The sequence below is a fragment of the Urocitellus parryii genome, chromosome 2 (genome assembly GCF_045843805.1).
Source record: "Urocitellus parryii isolate mUroPar1 chromosome 2, mUroPar1.hap1, whole genome shotgun sequence".
NCBI lineage: Eukaryota > Metazoa > Chordata > Mammalia > Rodentia > Sciuridae > Urocitellus > Urocitellus parryii.
The window spans coordinates 205,554,112-205,571,598 of NC_135532.1; the positions used below are offsets into that span (position 1 = coordinate 205,554,112).

Here is a 17,487-nt window from a genome sequence, read left to right on the forward strand (position 1 = left end):
AGTTGTAGTTGGACATAATACCTTTATTTTATTTATTTATTTACTTTTATGTGGTGCTGAGGATTGAACCCAGGGCCCCACGAGTGCTCTACCGCTGAGCCACAACTCCAGCCCTGCCACATTTTTATTTTTATTTTTATTCACCTTCCTAAGGATATTTAGGTTGATTCCATATCTTGGCTTGTAAATAATGCTGAAATAAACATGGAAATGCCAATAAATTTTATAATATTCATTTCAGTTTCTTTGGATAGATGTCTAAGAATAGGATTGTAAGATTGTACATTATTTAACTTTTAATTTTCTGGGAGACCCTCCATAAAGTTCCGAATGAACACTGTACTTATATTCTCACCAACAGTATATAAGGATTCACATTTTTCCATAACCTCACCATCACTTACCTTGTTTCTTTTGATAATAGCCATTTTAACAGGTTTGAGGTGATATTTCATTGTGGAATTAATTTGCATTATTTCAGTAATATGGGATATTGAGAATTTTTAAATTTATCTATTGAAAGTTTGTCTGCTTTTGAGATATATCTATTTTGACCTTTTGTCCATTTTTTAAACCAGGCTATTCATTGTCTTGATCTTGAAATGTCACAAGATTCTTATCATAAAAACTTACTAAAATGACAATCCATGGGAAGCACTTACATTGTGTGACACATTTTAAGTCATGAAAATGTGTTAGAAATTGAAGTACATGCTCTTGTAGGATACTTTTTATTCAGTTAGTTATGTAATAATAAACTTATTTTCTGTTAGAAACTTATTCTTATAGATGAATATGAATCCCTCATATTAAAACAGTGATAAGCATGAAATAGATGATTATTGACAATTTTGGACAATGAATTGGGAGTGACTGCCTTCCCCAGAGTTTCAAAATCAGAATAAAAATTCAGCTTAAACATCTTTTTTTTTTTTTTGCTGCAAGCATATTGTCACCTCTTTTAATGTTCATACTAATATAACAATTTAATTTCTTCATAAATGTCCTAACTGTGAATTCCTTATGTATGTTCACATAAGTAACTTTAAAAATTGTTTACAATTATTGTAAACAATTATTGTATTTTAAAACATTAGTGTATGTTCCATAAATATAAAGTGGTATCTTACAGTGTTTTAGGCAATTTTATTTAATGCAGAAATTACTTTTCATGGTCAAGATCAAAATTTCAGAGTTAGGTTATTCAAAATTAATCACATGAGGACTAGAAAATACATTTTTGAATTTACCTTATAAATCTAAATTTTTTACGTAAGTAATAATGAAAAACTTTTCTACACTGGCCTCACATTTTCTGTTAATTCAAAATGGAGGGTATTTTATAGTCTTACACTGAACCCAGAGAATTGTCTTTGATTTTCTTAAAATAACAAAATGAATGCACTGATTTGATCACATTCTTAAATAGACTTTTAGGGTTCTATTTTAATTCTTACATTTCAAATTTATAAAATTTATAGAAAATGATCCATCATTTCTTATCATTGCCATATTTGGCTCAGGTCTATTTCTGTCATTGTCTATGAAAGTGAGAAAAAGGTTTTTACCTAATTCCTTTTCTTGGGGAAATCATCTCTTACAAAATAGAAATTATTCTGACACATTAAAATTGTAAGGAAGACATTACTTAAAACTGCAGCAAATAGTGCTCAGAACTTTCACAATAGGGGAAAGGGTGAGCTCAACTCCAAAAAGAAAGGGAAAATTGGAATTTATAGTCAATTAGCAGTGTGTGAATTTGAAGGATTGGGTCAGGAGATGGAAAATACTTAGAAATTAAACTTCAAGGGTGGCTGCATTCTTGCTAAACTATCTTAACAGTATTCTTCTGATAAAATAGGACCACAAACTTCAACCCTGGTAGTAGTCAATGATGAACTTGGGAAAACATCCAGGGTGAGAGTAATCAAGAACACTATTGTCATGTATGTAAGAAATAAATAAAAAATAAAATAAAAATAAAAAATTTTTAAAAAGAAAGGAAAAAAAAAGAATGAGGGAGTTCCGTCTGCTTGAATTTAGCAGGATGCTTTGCTAAGGCAAGCCAGAGAAAGGCCAAAGAGAAGGCGTAATGGAGAAATGGGTTTTGAAGAGCCTCACTAAAGTTTGTAGAGGATGTTTTGGGGCTGGGCTTTGTGGCACACACCTGTAATCCCAAAGGCTTTGGAGGCTGAGGCAGAAGGATCAAAAGTTCAAAGCCAGCCTTAGCAACTTAGCAAGGACCTAAGCAATTTAGTGAGACCCTGTCTCAAGATAAAAAATAAAATAGGGCTGGGAATGTGGGTGAGTGATTAAGTGCCCCTGAATTCCATGCCCAGTACCAAAAATAAAAATAAAAAAGGGAATCTTTGACACTTTTCAAAAGTTTCTCTTGGATAGCAGAGGTTTTCTGAAATAAAAATTTTCCCTCTTCATCCAATTAATGAAATATTGGCATCTTTTCAATATTCAGATTTTTCTTCACTGCACTGCCCAAATTAAAAAAAAATTGTTCTTCCAATAATGTTATTTCTATATGTTGTAGTTTTTAGAATGATATTTTAATATGAACTTTCATAGGATTTGAAGAATACTTAATCCCTTAAAAGATGTTAACATAAATTTATATTCCCTGTAGTTAGGGGATAACTTTTTTTTATGTACAAAATATGGGACAAAAGAATTAGGCAGAAAATATAACTTCAGTGGTAAATTTATTTCTTTCCATCTTGGCTTCTGCCTATTTTTGTCTTTTTGCCCTCCTTCTGATTTTTTTTAAATCATCAATGTTTATTTCTTCTCATAATATTTGAAGCCTTTCATGAGATAAAGATAATTATAATTCCTCTTTTATCTCTATAAATTATAGAACACTTTTTAGCCTCCTCACATGTTGCTCTGCCAGAGTCATGGCCTTCTTTACATCATGGCTCAAACCCAATTCTTCAGTTTCATTAGCATGCTAACATTGTGTCAGTGAAAATCGCTGCCTTGCTTCCATTTTGATGTTTTAAAAATACTCTATTTTATTGAGTTCAGGGGTTTTAAATGCCTTCTTGCCTCACACCATAAATACATTTTCAGTGTGGCTTTCAGTAGAGCATGTATTGCCTGTGGCACATGGTGCATACATAATTCAGCACCATTGGTTTTGAATTCAGTTCCCACTGAGATCATCAGGCAAGCAGTTAGTGGCAATTGCTCTACTTCATACAAAAAAACAAATTTACCACTATATTATAGTTTAATTAAAATTATACAATATACATATAGATAACCATATCAACCATATCAGAGAATATGACTATGACAGCTTTCAGTAGTTTCATTAGGATGTGTAACTATTTTCTACATATATCTATGTGTAAATTATCTGTATATTTTTCCTAAAATAATATAATGCTAAACAAAATTATATATATAGATAGATAGATAGATAGATAGATAGAAGTAATAAAACATTTATAGTTATATATAGACACTTCACTTCTAATGTCAAAAATCATAGCTTTTATAGTTGCTTCTTTATTAGTTAAATATTAGATTTTTTACCTCTGGCCCTTGAAAAAAAATTTTTACTTCTTTTTACTTTTAGAAATAACTTGCTTTCAATTTGACTGAAAAGCTGGTTTGAAATATATAATTGACTTTAATTTCCAGTTAGTTCAATGTATAGTTTTTTACTTTAAAAATGCAATGCAATCCATTATATAAATGCTTCACTGAGTCACAGAGTAATCTGCAAAGGCAGATCATTTGCTGAAGAAACAATCTAAGAGATCCTTCCAAATTGTTATGACCATAATTGAGGAGAATACACAATGCTATGAAAATACAAAACAGAGAACCTCACTGAAAAGACAAGTATGTGGAAAGACTTTGATCAGAATGTGTAGAGACTAGTATTAAAGGCAGTTATAAAAAGGGAAGGACAACACTTGCCATGCTTATGGAAAACCATAGACAAATATGGGTGTATGATATTTAGCATACATAATTAAAGACATATACCATTAAGTTTTCACCTGTGAAATATTAAGTTGCTTTGAGTTTTATTATTTAAATAAAATTAATAAGTTTTCTTGTGTGGAAATTGGATAATATTTTTTTATTATTTCCACTGGATAAGGAAGGCATGATTGCAGAATCAAGATTATTAAGCTTTTTAAGATTCTTTATCTTCCTGAAGTATTATCCCAATTATATTTCCCTCACTGTTATATGATAGAGTCCCCATCACCAAATGTTCCTACTCTTTAATATTTAATTAAAAAATTTAATATTTTAAATAAAATATTAATATTTAACATTTTATTCTATAATATTAAATTTTTATTTGGGGGTTCAATTGGGAATTTGTGGATGTTGGTTAAAATAGTCCTAAATTATTATCCATCCCTACAACATAGTAGTAGAATGAACTAGACATCTCTTAAACATAATCCCTCATTTATCAAAGATTACCTGTTCAAAAGATTATCAAAATAAATATTCAATATAATAAAATATATAAACTTGCTGTCATATAGAAACCATTTAATAAGTATTTTATACCTCCATATAAATTTGGCATTAAAATTATATAATAGTCTTGTTACACATTATTGGTCAGTTCAAGTTTTATATTTCCTCAGAATTCCATCTTGGTAGGTTGTATGATCCAGGAATTTGTCTATTTCTTCTAGGTAATCAAATTTGTTGTTGCATAGTGGTTCCCAGTAATCTCTAAGGATCCTTTGTATTTCTGTAGTGTCCGTTGTGATATCTCCCTTTTTATTTCTAATTATATTTAATCTTCTTTCATTGTCTTGGTTAAACTATCAAAGGTTTGTATTTCTTTTCTCCTACTAATTTTGATTTTCTCTTGTTTCTCTAGTTTCTTGAGGTGTAGTTATAGGTAGTGTGAAATCTCTCCATTTTTTTTGATATAGACATTGAATGCCATAAACATTTTTCTTAAAAGTGTTTTTGCTTCATTCCATAGGTTTGGAATGTTCTGTTTCCATTTTCATTTATTTCAAGAAATTTCAGAAAAAATTCTCAAAATATTTTTTATTATTTTTAATGCATACTTTTTTGGAGACAGAGTATTGGGTGATGAATTCAAGAGGTGCTTTACCACTGAGATATATCTTCAGTACTTTTTAAATTTTATTTAGAAACAGGGTCTCACTAAGTTGCTTAGAGCCCTGCTAAGTTGCTGAGACTGGCCTTGAACTTGTGATTTTCTTGCCTCAGCTTTCAAAGTTGCCAGGATTACAGGTGTGTGCCTTATACCTGGCTGACACTAGTTTTGAGACATTTTTATAATGTATCCCAGAGAATATTCATGTGTGTTTGGCAGGAATGTGTGATTCTGAAATTGTTACAGAGAAGGTCCTATAGATGTAATATTAGATCCATTTTGTCTAGGATAAAATTTAAATCTTCTGGGTTTTTAATGCTCACATTTGAGCATTATAATTATACATAATATGATATTTATTTTTACATAATCATACATGCATGGGATATAATTTGCTTCATTTCAGCCCCAAGTAACTCCTCTTTCCCTTCACTCCTCTCTGTCCCTACTCCCCTTAAACTACTCTATTGGTCTTTCTTCTATTTTTTAATTGATGCTTTACATGTATGCATAAAGGTGAGATCCACTGTGGTATATTTACACACACACACACACACACACACACACACAGCATTATTTGGACAATTTCATTCCACAATTCCTCCCTTCTCCTATCCTCCTTCTTCCCCCTTAATCATCTCCCTTTATTCCATTGCTTCCCCTTTTATATTCATGGTGCCCATCCTTTCTTGTTTTCTTTATTATCCTCTAGTTTCTTCCCATGAGAGAAAATAATTGACCTTTTCTTTCTGAGTCTGGATTTTTACACTTAGTATGATCTTCCTCAGTTCCATTTATTAATCAGAAAATGCCATAATTTCATTATTTTGGGGGGCTGAATCAAATTCCATTGTGTATCTATGCACATTTATAAATCCTTTCATCTGTTAGGAGGCACCTTTACTGGTTCCATAACTTGGCCATTGTGAATTACACTGCTATAAACATTTAAGTGGTTGCATCACAATAGTATGCTAATTTCAGGGTTTGGGTGGGATAAATAACAAGGTGTGGGATAACTGGGTCATATGGTGGTTCTATTCCTAGTTTTTGGAGGAATCTTTGGAGGATTGTTATAATTGGCAGTCCCACCAACAATGAGTGTACCTTTTCCCCACATCCTTGCCAACATTAATATGTGTTCTTGATTGACATTCTGGCTGTGATTGACGTTCTCAATGTGATTTTAATTTGCCTGATTGCTATTGATGTTGGTCATTTGTCTTTCTTATTTTCAAAAAAAAAAAGTTTATATCTTTGGTCTATTTGATTCTTTATATTGAGTAGGATTTGTTTTATGTACACGGTGCACCAATGTTAGGAACATAAATATTTTCAGTGATTTTGTCTTACTGGATTATTCCCTTAACCAATATTAAGCAAACTTCTTTGTCTCTTCAGATTAATTTTGGCTTAAAGTACACAGATAGAATAGCTACAACTGATTGCTTTTCATCTTCTTTTTCATAGTATATGTTTTTAAACCTTTCACCTTCTGCCTTTTGTCATAGTCTGTAAGATGAGTCACTTGTAAGCAACAAATGGTTGGGTCATTTTGTTTGATCCATTGTGCCAACCTAAGTATTTTGATTGGCAAGTTTTGACCACTGACATTCAGTGCTATTGTAGAGAGATCATTTTTATTCCTATAGTTTTGGTTTGTTTCTGATGCTTAATTCAGATTTGATTCCCCTTTAATAATTTTACTGGTTATGTTCATCCATGCATTGGTTCTGATATTTATTTTCCATTTATTCTCTATGAAATATCTCATTAATTATGTTTTGTCATGCTGATTTATCCTAGAATTTTTAAAATTTTATCTCCAATTATGAAGGATAGTCTTTTTGGATATGACAATTTTGGTTGAAACACATTATCTTTCAGGAGCCTGTATATATTATTTCAACCGATCCTGGATTTGAGGGTATGAAATGAGAAATCAGTAGTAATTTTAATTGACTTACCTCTAAATGTGACCTGTTGATTTTCTCTTATACCTTTTAGAATTATATTCTTTTTCAGTATATTAGGAATTTTGTCATAATATGTTTTGGAGAGGATCATTTTCAATCTTGTTTATTTGGGATTCTAGATGTCTCTTCTATTTGGATTTCCATTTCAGCCTTTAAGATTTGGTAATTTTTCTTGTATCATTTTATTGAAAAGGTTTTCCTTCTTTTAATTTTTATTTCACTGCCTCCTTCAGAGTCAATGATTCTTATGTTTGGTCTCCTAATGTTACCCAGATTTATTGAATATTCTGGTCATAGTCTCTAAACATGTATTCTTTATTATTGACTCTATTTTCAAGATTAAATACTTTGATTTGATATATGAAAACCTATCTTCAATGTGGTGTAATCTAATGTTGATGCTTTGAACTTATTTTTAAAAATTTATTGAGTTATTCATTTCCGGAATTTCTGTGTTTTGTTTTTATAATCTCTATCTTTTTTATTAAAGTGTTTTTTTCATTTTTCTGTACATTCACTCTCAGTTCATTTCTTAGATCTTCTTTTAATTCATTGAACATTTAATTATCCACTTTATAAATAATTATTTTAACATTTTCTCCACTGTGGTGTATTGGGGTCAGTTGTGTTGTGAGCTATTGGGGTGGCTGATTCCCTTGATTTTACATATTGCTAGTATTTTATTTTATTTTGATAACAGGGATTGAATCCAGGGGTGGTTCTGCACTGAGCCACATCCCCAACCCCTTTTCTTTTTATTTATTTATTTATTTAATTTTGTATTTTATTTAGAAACAGGATCTCAGTCAGTTGCTTAGGACCTTGCTAAGTTCCCGAGGCTGGCTTTGAACTTGTGATCCTCTTGCCTTAGCCTCTCAAGCTGCTAGGTGTGCACCACCATGCCCAGCTCATATTGTTAGGATTTATAACCTTCTTCTGAATAATTATTTCTTCTCCTTTTATATAAGGAAACTTTGTAGTGAGCTGCTTTTTCTTTACTTTGTTTCCTGGGCTGGGAAAATGTCTTAGTGTCAACATTTTCACTCAATTTGAAAAGTTTACCATGTCTAGTATCTAACAAGAGGTTGAGAGGTGATACTAATATTCCAGTAATTACAGCCATTTCACAGCAATGCCTCATACTAATAAATCATTTAAAAGTTATTAACAATGATTTTGAGCAGCCTACTAATCTATTTTTCTTGGTCATGATTTTGATGTAGGGTGTTTTTTTTTTTTTTTCCTAGGGAGAGTTTTTAGTTATTGTGCAGTTCATTTATCCTGAGCTCTAAACCAAAATGGTCAAACTTTTAGGAAGTCTGTAAGCATACTTTCACTGCAGGGTTTCATTCCATTCTTGGTTGGACATCTGTGATGCTCTCTCTTTCTGGAGTCACAGATCATGTGCCACGGTGTGGATAGTGGAATGTATTAGCCTATTCTTCAGTCCTTTCTAGGCTTGGAATAAATGACTAAGGGTACACCAGATTTGATCAAAATTTAACTTGTCTCAGTGTACCACCTCCACAGTGTTAGCCAGCAATTATTCCCAGTACTCAGATCACCTTTTTCAAGTGAAAATGTCCTTTTTTCATCTCAGCTTTGTAGACTCAATTTATTGGTAGTGAATTTCTGTTTTGATTTAGTCTTTTGAAGCTACCTTGATAGTGTGGCTTCCTTTGAACTGCTATGTTCCATTCCCCAAAAAATGGATCCAGAAGTAGATCTGTGGCCAGGCTGAGAAAGAAGTAGCCTAAACAGTGCAGTGCACTCCATCATACCAGTTGATTGATGGAAGAGTCAATATATATCCCTGGAGGTGAGGGCTGAGTTATACTGGGGCCTGTCTGTCCTTTTGTTGCTCTGTTTGCTTGGTGCTTGAGACTTTCTGGGAGTGTGGGAGTCTACTGTTTATGATTTTCTGTTTGGCTGTTCTGTCCATTGCTAAAATTAGATGTTAAATCACCTATTATTATACTAGAGTTTATCTGTCCCATTATGTCTATTCCTTGCTGTATAGATTTTGCGTTCTTATATTGGATACATACATATTTAGAATTGTTATCTCTTCTAAGGTGGCCCTTTATCATTATATAATGGCCCTCCCTCTCTTTTTACTGCTTTTGATTTACAGTCTGTTTTATCTAGGTATAGCTACTAGTTTTTTTTTTTTTTCATTTTCATTCCATTATCATGAATTACCTTATTCCATCCTTTCATTTTCAGATTCTATCCTTAGAAATGAAATGGGTTTGGGCTGGGATTGTAGCTCAGCGGTAGAGCACTCACCTAGCATGTATGAGGCACTGGGTTCAATCCTCAGCACCACATAAAAATAAATAAATAAAATAAAGATTTAAAAAAAAATGAAATGTGTTTCTTGTTGACAAGAAACATACAGTTGACACTATTTTTAAAATCAACTTAGTCATTTTAAGTGGATAATTTAACCAATTAGCTTTGAAGGTAATATATCAATATTTAAGAACTTACTGTAAGCATTTTGAAACCTATTTTATTTTTCCATTGTATTCTTTTTCTTTGTCCTTCCTTAGCAATCTTCTTTGTGGTTAAGTGATTTATTCTAATAGAGTGTTTTGTTTCCTTGTTCACTATTTTGTTATTTGACTATCACAGACTTTTGCTTTGTGGTTATCATGAATCTTTAAGATGATCTTTTTATTTATGTTTAAATGATAGGAAACACCAGAGACTTTACCAAAAAGCTTATGAATTAATAGATAAATACAGAAAAATTTTAGAATACAAATCTGCATACAAAATTCAGTAGTGCTGCTATGTACTAACAATTAATATCTGGTTTTAAGTTTGAAAAAAGCAGTCTGTTGTGATAGCTATAAAACTACCTAGAAATCAATTTAACTAAAAAGTAAAATATTTACAATGAAGAATTAAATCACAAAAGACATAAATATATGGAAAACATTTCATGATCATGGTTTGAAGAATCAATGGTGTTAAAAACATTTATAGTACCCTAAATTATTTACAGGTTCAGCAAAATGCCCATTAAAATAAAAATATCATTATTCACAGAGTTTTTTAAAAAAATTTATAGAAACACACACACACACACACACGTTTAAACGTGTGTGTATGTGTGTGTGTGTGTGTGTGTGTGTGTGTGTGTGTGTGAACCAAAACAATTTTAAGAAAAAAGAAGAAAATGACGGACAGTATATTACCTTACTTCAAAGTATATTACATTACTGCAGTAGTCAGAACAACATGGCATTGTGTAAAATCAGATATAGATAAATGTCACAGAAAAGGAGCCTAGAAATCCACCCACACATGACAGCCAACTGCTTTTTATAAAGGTACTAAGAATACTCATTAGCCAATACAGTGTTTTGAATTTAGCATATTGGGAAACATTGATATAAATATGCCAAATAATGAAACTGAATCTCAATTATTTTTTATAAAAGTCAAATCTAAATGAACAAAAGACCTATATGTAAGATCCAAAACTATGAAATTACTAGAAAAAAATATAGAAAAAAAATGCTTCAGGACATTGAAATGGGAACATTAGGTTTTTTGGTAAAAGATTCTAAACCATAGCAAAAGCAGACAAATGGGATTACATCAAACTAAAAAGTTTCTGCACAGCATGGAAAACTTTCTGCCCATCACTAATCATCAGGGAAATTCATATCAAAACCAGACTAAGATATCACCTCATTTCAATAAGAGTGGTTGTTTTAAAACTTACAAAAGTGGTATTGAGAATATGGAGAAATAGTAATCTTTACACAATTTTTGGTGGGAATGTAAATTAGCATATCCATTATGGAAAATAGTAAGGGTAGTCTACAAATTTTTTTAATACCTACCATATGATCCAGCAGTTCTACTACCTAATGAAAATCAATTCAGTAAATAAACATTTATATTCTCATGTTCATTGTAGCATTATTCACAACAAAGAGGGAATTGGAACAACCAAGCTGTATATTAACTGATAAGAAGATAAAGAAAATATGGTAAATATACACAGTGAATAGTCTTAGGCCTAAATATGGATGAAATCTCAGTTTCTAAAACACGGATAAACTGATGGTCAGTTTGTTAAGTGAAATGGTCTAGGAACAGAAAAGTAAAACATAATATCACTCATATGAGGAATCTAAAACAGTTTCTGTCGTAAAACTTGAGAGTAGAATGGTGGTTACAAGAAATTAGAGAGGGTGGGTAGAGGAAGGAACTTGAAAAGCTTGATCATTTGGTAACTGAGTTACAATTAAGTAGGATTAAGAAATTCCAATGTGTCATTACAAACTAGGATGATTATTGGTAACAATTAAGGTAGTGTATATTTCAGAAAGCTGGAAGAAAAAGTTTGACTGTTTCCACCATAAAGGAATAATAGATATTATATATATATATGAATGACATGATTTCAACATCATAGAATATTCACATTTATTAAAGCATCATATAGTACTTATTCATACATAATATTTTATGTTTTTACTAATAAATTTTAATATAAAATTATCTAAATTTTAAAAAGGAATGTGATGGATTCTGAAAGTGGATTTGTACTATAGGTTATAATTCTTATATTACATATCTGAAATATAATAAGCAAATTTAACAAAACAGAATATAGATGGGCAGTAAACAAAATGCTCAAAGGTAGAACAATGAAAATCAATAATTTATGATGGATTGTTAAGTTCTAAGAGCTAGTATTGCTAACAGTAATAAGTATTTACATACAATTTAAACTACAACCTAAATTGGAATTATGTTTTTATTTTGAAATAAATAATTATTCCTCTCAGATAACTATACAGTCAGTAAATTAAGAATCAAAGAGGTTACTCTATTTGTGTATCTTCAAAATTAGGATCTTGCAATAAAATGATGTAAAATTATAGTCGAAGAGAGAGAGAGAGAGAGAGAGAGAGAGAGAGAGAGAGAGAGAGAGAGAGACCCTCTATCTTTCTTAAATCTTTTGTGGGCTCTTTCATTAATCTAGGAACTCAATTTATAGAATAGCTGATTAACATGATAGAAACATAAAAGTTTTGTTAATTTACATGTACATGGGGTTCTTCATAAAATAACAAATTTTAAATAATGAAGTTTTAAAGCATGATGTTTTTATATATAGTAGTCAAAATACAATAAATTTGTGAAGGAATGACAGAATGAATGGCTATCTGATATAGCCTGGAAAGTTCCAGATTAGAAACTCATAGAATAAAGGGTTCTTCACAGTTTTATTATTTAAGTTAATTGCAGCCACAATCACTACACTGTGGTAATTTAGATTATTTTCCAACCTTGGTATGCAGAGGTATCTCCCCTGAAAAAATCTTGGTGACTTGCTTCTTGTAGAGAGACAAGTAAGATGATCCTTCCTGCAGTAACTTCCTCATGTGACATCAGTATAGCCCTTGGGAATATTTTGAGAGAGCATTTCTAAAATACTCCCATATAGTGTCTGTTTTCCCTTAACTTCTGTCATACAAAATATGGGAAATTATAGGGACTGGTTAATTTTAATTAATTATCATGAATTTATTTAGAATATTAATTTCAATAAAAATTAAATATATGATACTTTAAAAAATAATATTTGTTCACTTGTTTTTTTTTACTTTTTAAATTTATATATAACAGCAGAATGTATTACCATTCTTATTACATATATAGAAGACGATTTTTCATATCTCTGGTTGTATACATAGTATATTCACACCAATTCGTGTCTTCATTCATAAGTTCACTTGTATTGTAGTCAAAGGATTTCATACTTACTTCACAATGTTTTATAGAAAGATTGTTATGAAGAAGATATGATTAAATAATGATGCAGTAACCATTGGTTTTATTAAATTTATCCTAAACTTGCTCTTTATACTATGCATTGCTCCAGAAACACTTTCTATGTAGGTAGTTATTAATTTCATTAATAAATATTCTTACTAAATTGGTAAGAGGGAATTCAACTCTATTGTTTAATGTTTTAATAATTGGCCAAGATATTGGTCACATTCATAATATGAAAATTGTGTGGTGAAATATTCAAATATTATATGTTTTCATGAGTTCCAATGTCATGTATTAAGTATATAAAATTAGAGTTATGGCTGTTTTGTAATCAAATAAACTTTGCTAATATTTATACTAATTTAGAGATTATCTTAAAGGAAACAAATCTATATTTGTTTTATTTTACAGATGCTCCTAAGTTTATATCAAACCAAACAATTTATTACTCTTGGGAAGGAAATCCAATCAATATAAGTTGTGACGTGAACTCAAATCCACCAGCATCAATCCATTGGCGGAAAGAGAAGTTAGTCTTACCAGCTAGAAATACCACTAATTTAAAGACATATAGTGCAGGAAGAAAGATGATCTTAGAGGTAAGTCTTACTGCGAACATCAGTAACCTATGTTATTTTAGCATGTGTCTATTATTTTAAATATATTTACACATATAATGACATCATCATTTGTATATTTCACATTTTTATTTATTAAAGGTAAATTTTATATATTTGGATAATGATGTGTTTATTATGACTATTTTAACATTTACTTGTATAGAAATATGTTTATATTGCAAATACCTATCTTTCATGGATTTATTTTTGGAGAGAAAAACATTATTAGGAAAAATATCAGAAAAAATTAATAATTTGACAATTTTCAAGGGCAGGAGTTCAGCCTTAGTTTTTATGCTTTCACTTATTCTTGTTTCAGTAATTGTGCTCTTTTCTGACTAGTATATCTATTATCTGATAGCTGTATATTTATAATTCTGATATAGGTTCCTGAATAATCCAAGTTTACTTATTTTATGTCATTTAGTATTTCTGATTTGAAAGAACTCTTTTATAATGGCAGGTGACTGGATTTTAAGAACTGTTTGAATCATAGTCTTTTTATTTAGTAATTACAGATTTGTGTGTGTATGTATTAATGCCTAATGCTTCTACAAGTCTATGACAATGATTATCATCCTTTCTAATTTATGATGCTGCTGGAAAAATTGGTAATCTTGTTAAAAACTTATTCAGATGAAAACTGATACATTTTCCACTAATTCGGTTTACATAAATTAAAAGAAATGCACCTTTTTAATGTACATTTTAATACCTGATATACATACTGTTGTAACTTATGGTGTTCTCATTGGTACCCCAGAGTATCTCTTCTACCTGGTAGCTGGATTTAATAAAATGTTTGGTTGCTAGAATGATTTGACCATCACATCTTCATATATTTGGAAAAGTAAACTGATAATAAATCTATTTGTATAAGCTAATTCAATTTAGATCGGTTTCTTTAAAATTGTATTAGAAGAACTAGCTTTTGGTGAATTGATGTGGATAGTAATTTCACAAAGACTTTTGAACAGGGATTTTTTTAAATTCTAAACAGGTTAAATTAACTTCAGTTTGGGGTAGAAGATTTGTTTTCTCCTCTGTCGCAATATAATATCACAGATTGGATGACAAAACAACAGAAATGCATTTTCTTGTATCTGGAAGCTGGAAGTCCAAGATCAATGTCCACAGGAATGGTTTCTGGAGAGGACTCACTCTTTAACCTGTAGCTGCTATTTTTCTGCCATGTCCTCACTTTGTCTTTCTTCCTCATATACACACAGAAAGAGGAAGGAAGACAGACAGGCACAGAGAAATAGAGATCTTTCTGCTGCCTATTCCTCTCATCAGAATACCAGTCCTATTAGATTAAGCCCCAACCTTATGACCATATTAACCTAAATTACCTCCCTATAGTCTTTATATCCAAATTTAGTCACACTGGGAATTAGGGATTCAGTAGACATGAAGTTGAGGGGAGCACATGCACTCTGTAGGGGAGAGAGAGATCCCCTTTACTTGTAGCCCTTAGTTCTTATGTGGGCTCTTTGGAAGACTCTCAGAACCCAACCCATACATGAGTAGATTAGCAAGGGATAAATGTAAAAGTTTTATTAATTTTACATGTATATGTGGATCTTCACAAGCTTCTGAAGTATGGAACTACTTTTATAAATTTAGAGAAAGAACAATAGACTTCACTTCTGCACTTTTTCTTCACCACTTCACTTCATTCTCTCCACTCCTTCTCTCTGCTTGCAAAAAAAAAAAATAATAATAATAATTTTGTGAAGGTGGCACGACAGTGGACTAGGTAATTAATTCTGTCAATGTAACTGAAGATATATGGAGAAACAGAAGCTATCGAAAGATAAAAAATACTTTGAATAGTTTATATATTCAGGTTCATTTACCAGTCTCTGGTGATTAAGGCTATTTTCCATTCTTGATATTGAAGGTCATTTCTCCTCAAAAAATCTTTATGGCTTCCTGCATGTGCAAAAATACATGTATATGGCTCTTCCTAAAGTTACACTTCCTCAAGTGGTTTCAGCTTGAAATAATCAATATACCAATTTTGCATATTTTGTGATAGTATCTCTTTAACTCTTTCAAGTCCACAGCAGAGAGATTTAAGTTCATTCTTAATGACAGGCTGTTGTTTAATTTCTGTTTTAGTCATTTTGACACATTGAGTTTCTGGAGGCACCTCATAAATTTCCATTGCTAAAATCAAGAAACATTTTATAAATACAACATTTAATTATTTTATTTATGTAAAGATGTCATGCTATTTAAAATTCTGTCTAAATGGTTTTTATCCCCAGCACAAAGTGAAAAAAATAATGTAATTATTTTTTTACATTCAGCCAGGGAGCTTTCAGTTAAAGCACTGGCTTTGAACAAACATTGATTTATGTGTATACTGTGTACACAAATTAAATGTAAATCTTGAATTAAAAAAAAATACAGATGTGCAACTTTCACAGTTTGAAAGGAAAATATAACAATAACCCAAAAGAAAGAGGAACAAAATACATCATTAATTTTTAGTTGTTAGCATACATAGTTGCTTGGGATAATACCTTTCATAATCTTTACTTTATAATGATTACAGTAGCCATGTAAGTGCTGATTTTAAAAAATATATAATAAAATATAGAAAAGTAAATCAATTTTAAACTTAATAATAATTGGTCAATAATAGACCTCTTGATTTTTTAATTTTTCCTTTTCTTCTAAAGTTGCATACACTTAACCTTTTAAATGAGTGAATTTTTACATATGACCATATGAGTCATTTGGGTTATTGCCAAAAAATACACCTGTAAAGGTTATACATTTTTTAAGTTTTTTTTTATGCAAACATATCCTGAGGTGCTCAACAGATTTACAGCCAAAATCAATAGAAGGCAATTTCTAATAAGTTGTTTGGAATAATATTCAGTTTTAGATCATCTGCATCATGTCCTCAGTAAAAGATTCTGACTATTTTATATAAGATTTTATAACCATACAATACATAGAAAGAATAAATCAGTTTGTACAGACTTAGGAAGAGTAAGCCAACTCCCTATATTAATATTAATATTGGGTTACAACTTTTATTTTGATGTTCAAGAGTAATTTTTAACTGTATTAGGTCAAATGCTAACAGCATAAATTAATTGTATTTGAACTGTATATTTTTTAAAAAATTTTAAAAAGTTTTATGAGTAGATATTCCTAGTACTTTCTTAATAAATATTATCAAGACTGCACATTTTACATATGTGAATATTTTTTACTTATTACTTTATAATAAACACAGATATGTGGATTATATTCTGATAATTTTTTAATATTTTAGAATGCTAAGTTTGCATATCAAAACACTGGACTTCAGTTTCATATTATATTCCTTAGAATACATCAAATATGTTCCAGGTTAAATCTAGAGCTATGCTTTGCTATGATGGGTATTTTCTGTATTTGTTAACAATACAATATGATAAAGGAATTACCTTATTTAGGGTACAGTTGTAAAGCTTTTTGCCTGTTGGCAATTGAACTCCCTGGAGGGAAAAAAGTGAACTGAGCCTTTTTAAGAATGGTTTCAATGTAAAAGTCTATATTTAAATTATTTATCTTAAGGGGCTATGCAGGTGGCACAATTCTTTGTTGTGGCCACCCTGCCTCTGCTTTGTATTGATTCAATAAATAACATTCTGCTTTATGGAATATTCAAATCTTTTTCATATGACTGGAGAATATGAAAGATCGTAGAATTACTTTAGAGTTAAAATAGCCTGTTTTATTAAATGCTACATATAAGAAAAATCCATATTTGAATCACTTAGAAGTACTTACGTAAGAGCTGTTAAAACTTCTGGGCCTTTAGCCTGATTTGTTCCTATATAGACAGCTGACTAGAAGAATGAATGACACAGCTTTTTTGTACTTGCTCAGAATCATCATCTTCAATGGACCTCAAAATTGCTCTCTTAGTTAATAGCCTCCCATTACCACAAAA

The 17,487-nt window shown here is 30.6% G+C and overlaps 1 protein-coding gene across 1 annotated transcript in view; it reads left to right on the forward strand.

Annotated features, from left to right (window-relative positions):
• The window catches only part of Ncam2 (neural cell adhesion molecule 2), a 472,605-nt gene that overhangs the window by 343,401 nt on the left and 111,717 nt on the right, over window positions 1–17,487 (forward strand). Inside the window, exon 10 of the mRNA XM_026411794.2 lies at window positions 13,321–13,508. Within this exon, the coding sequence (XP_026267579.2) occupies window positions 13,321–13,508 (188 nt within the window). The remainder of the gene's footprint in view (window positions 1–13,320; window positions 13,509–17,487) is intronic.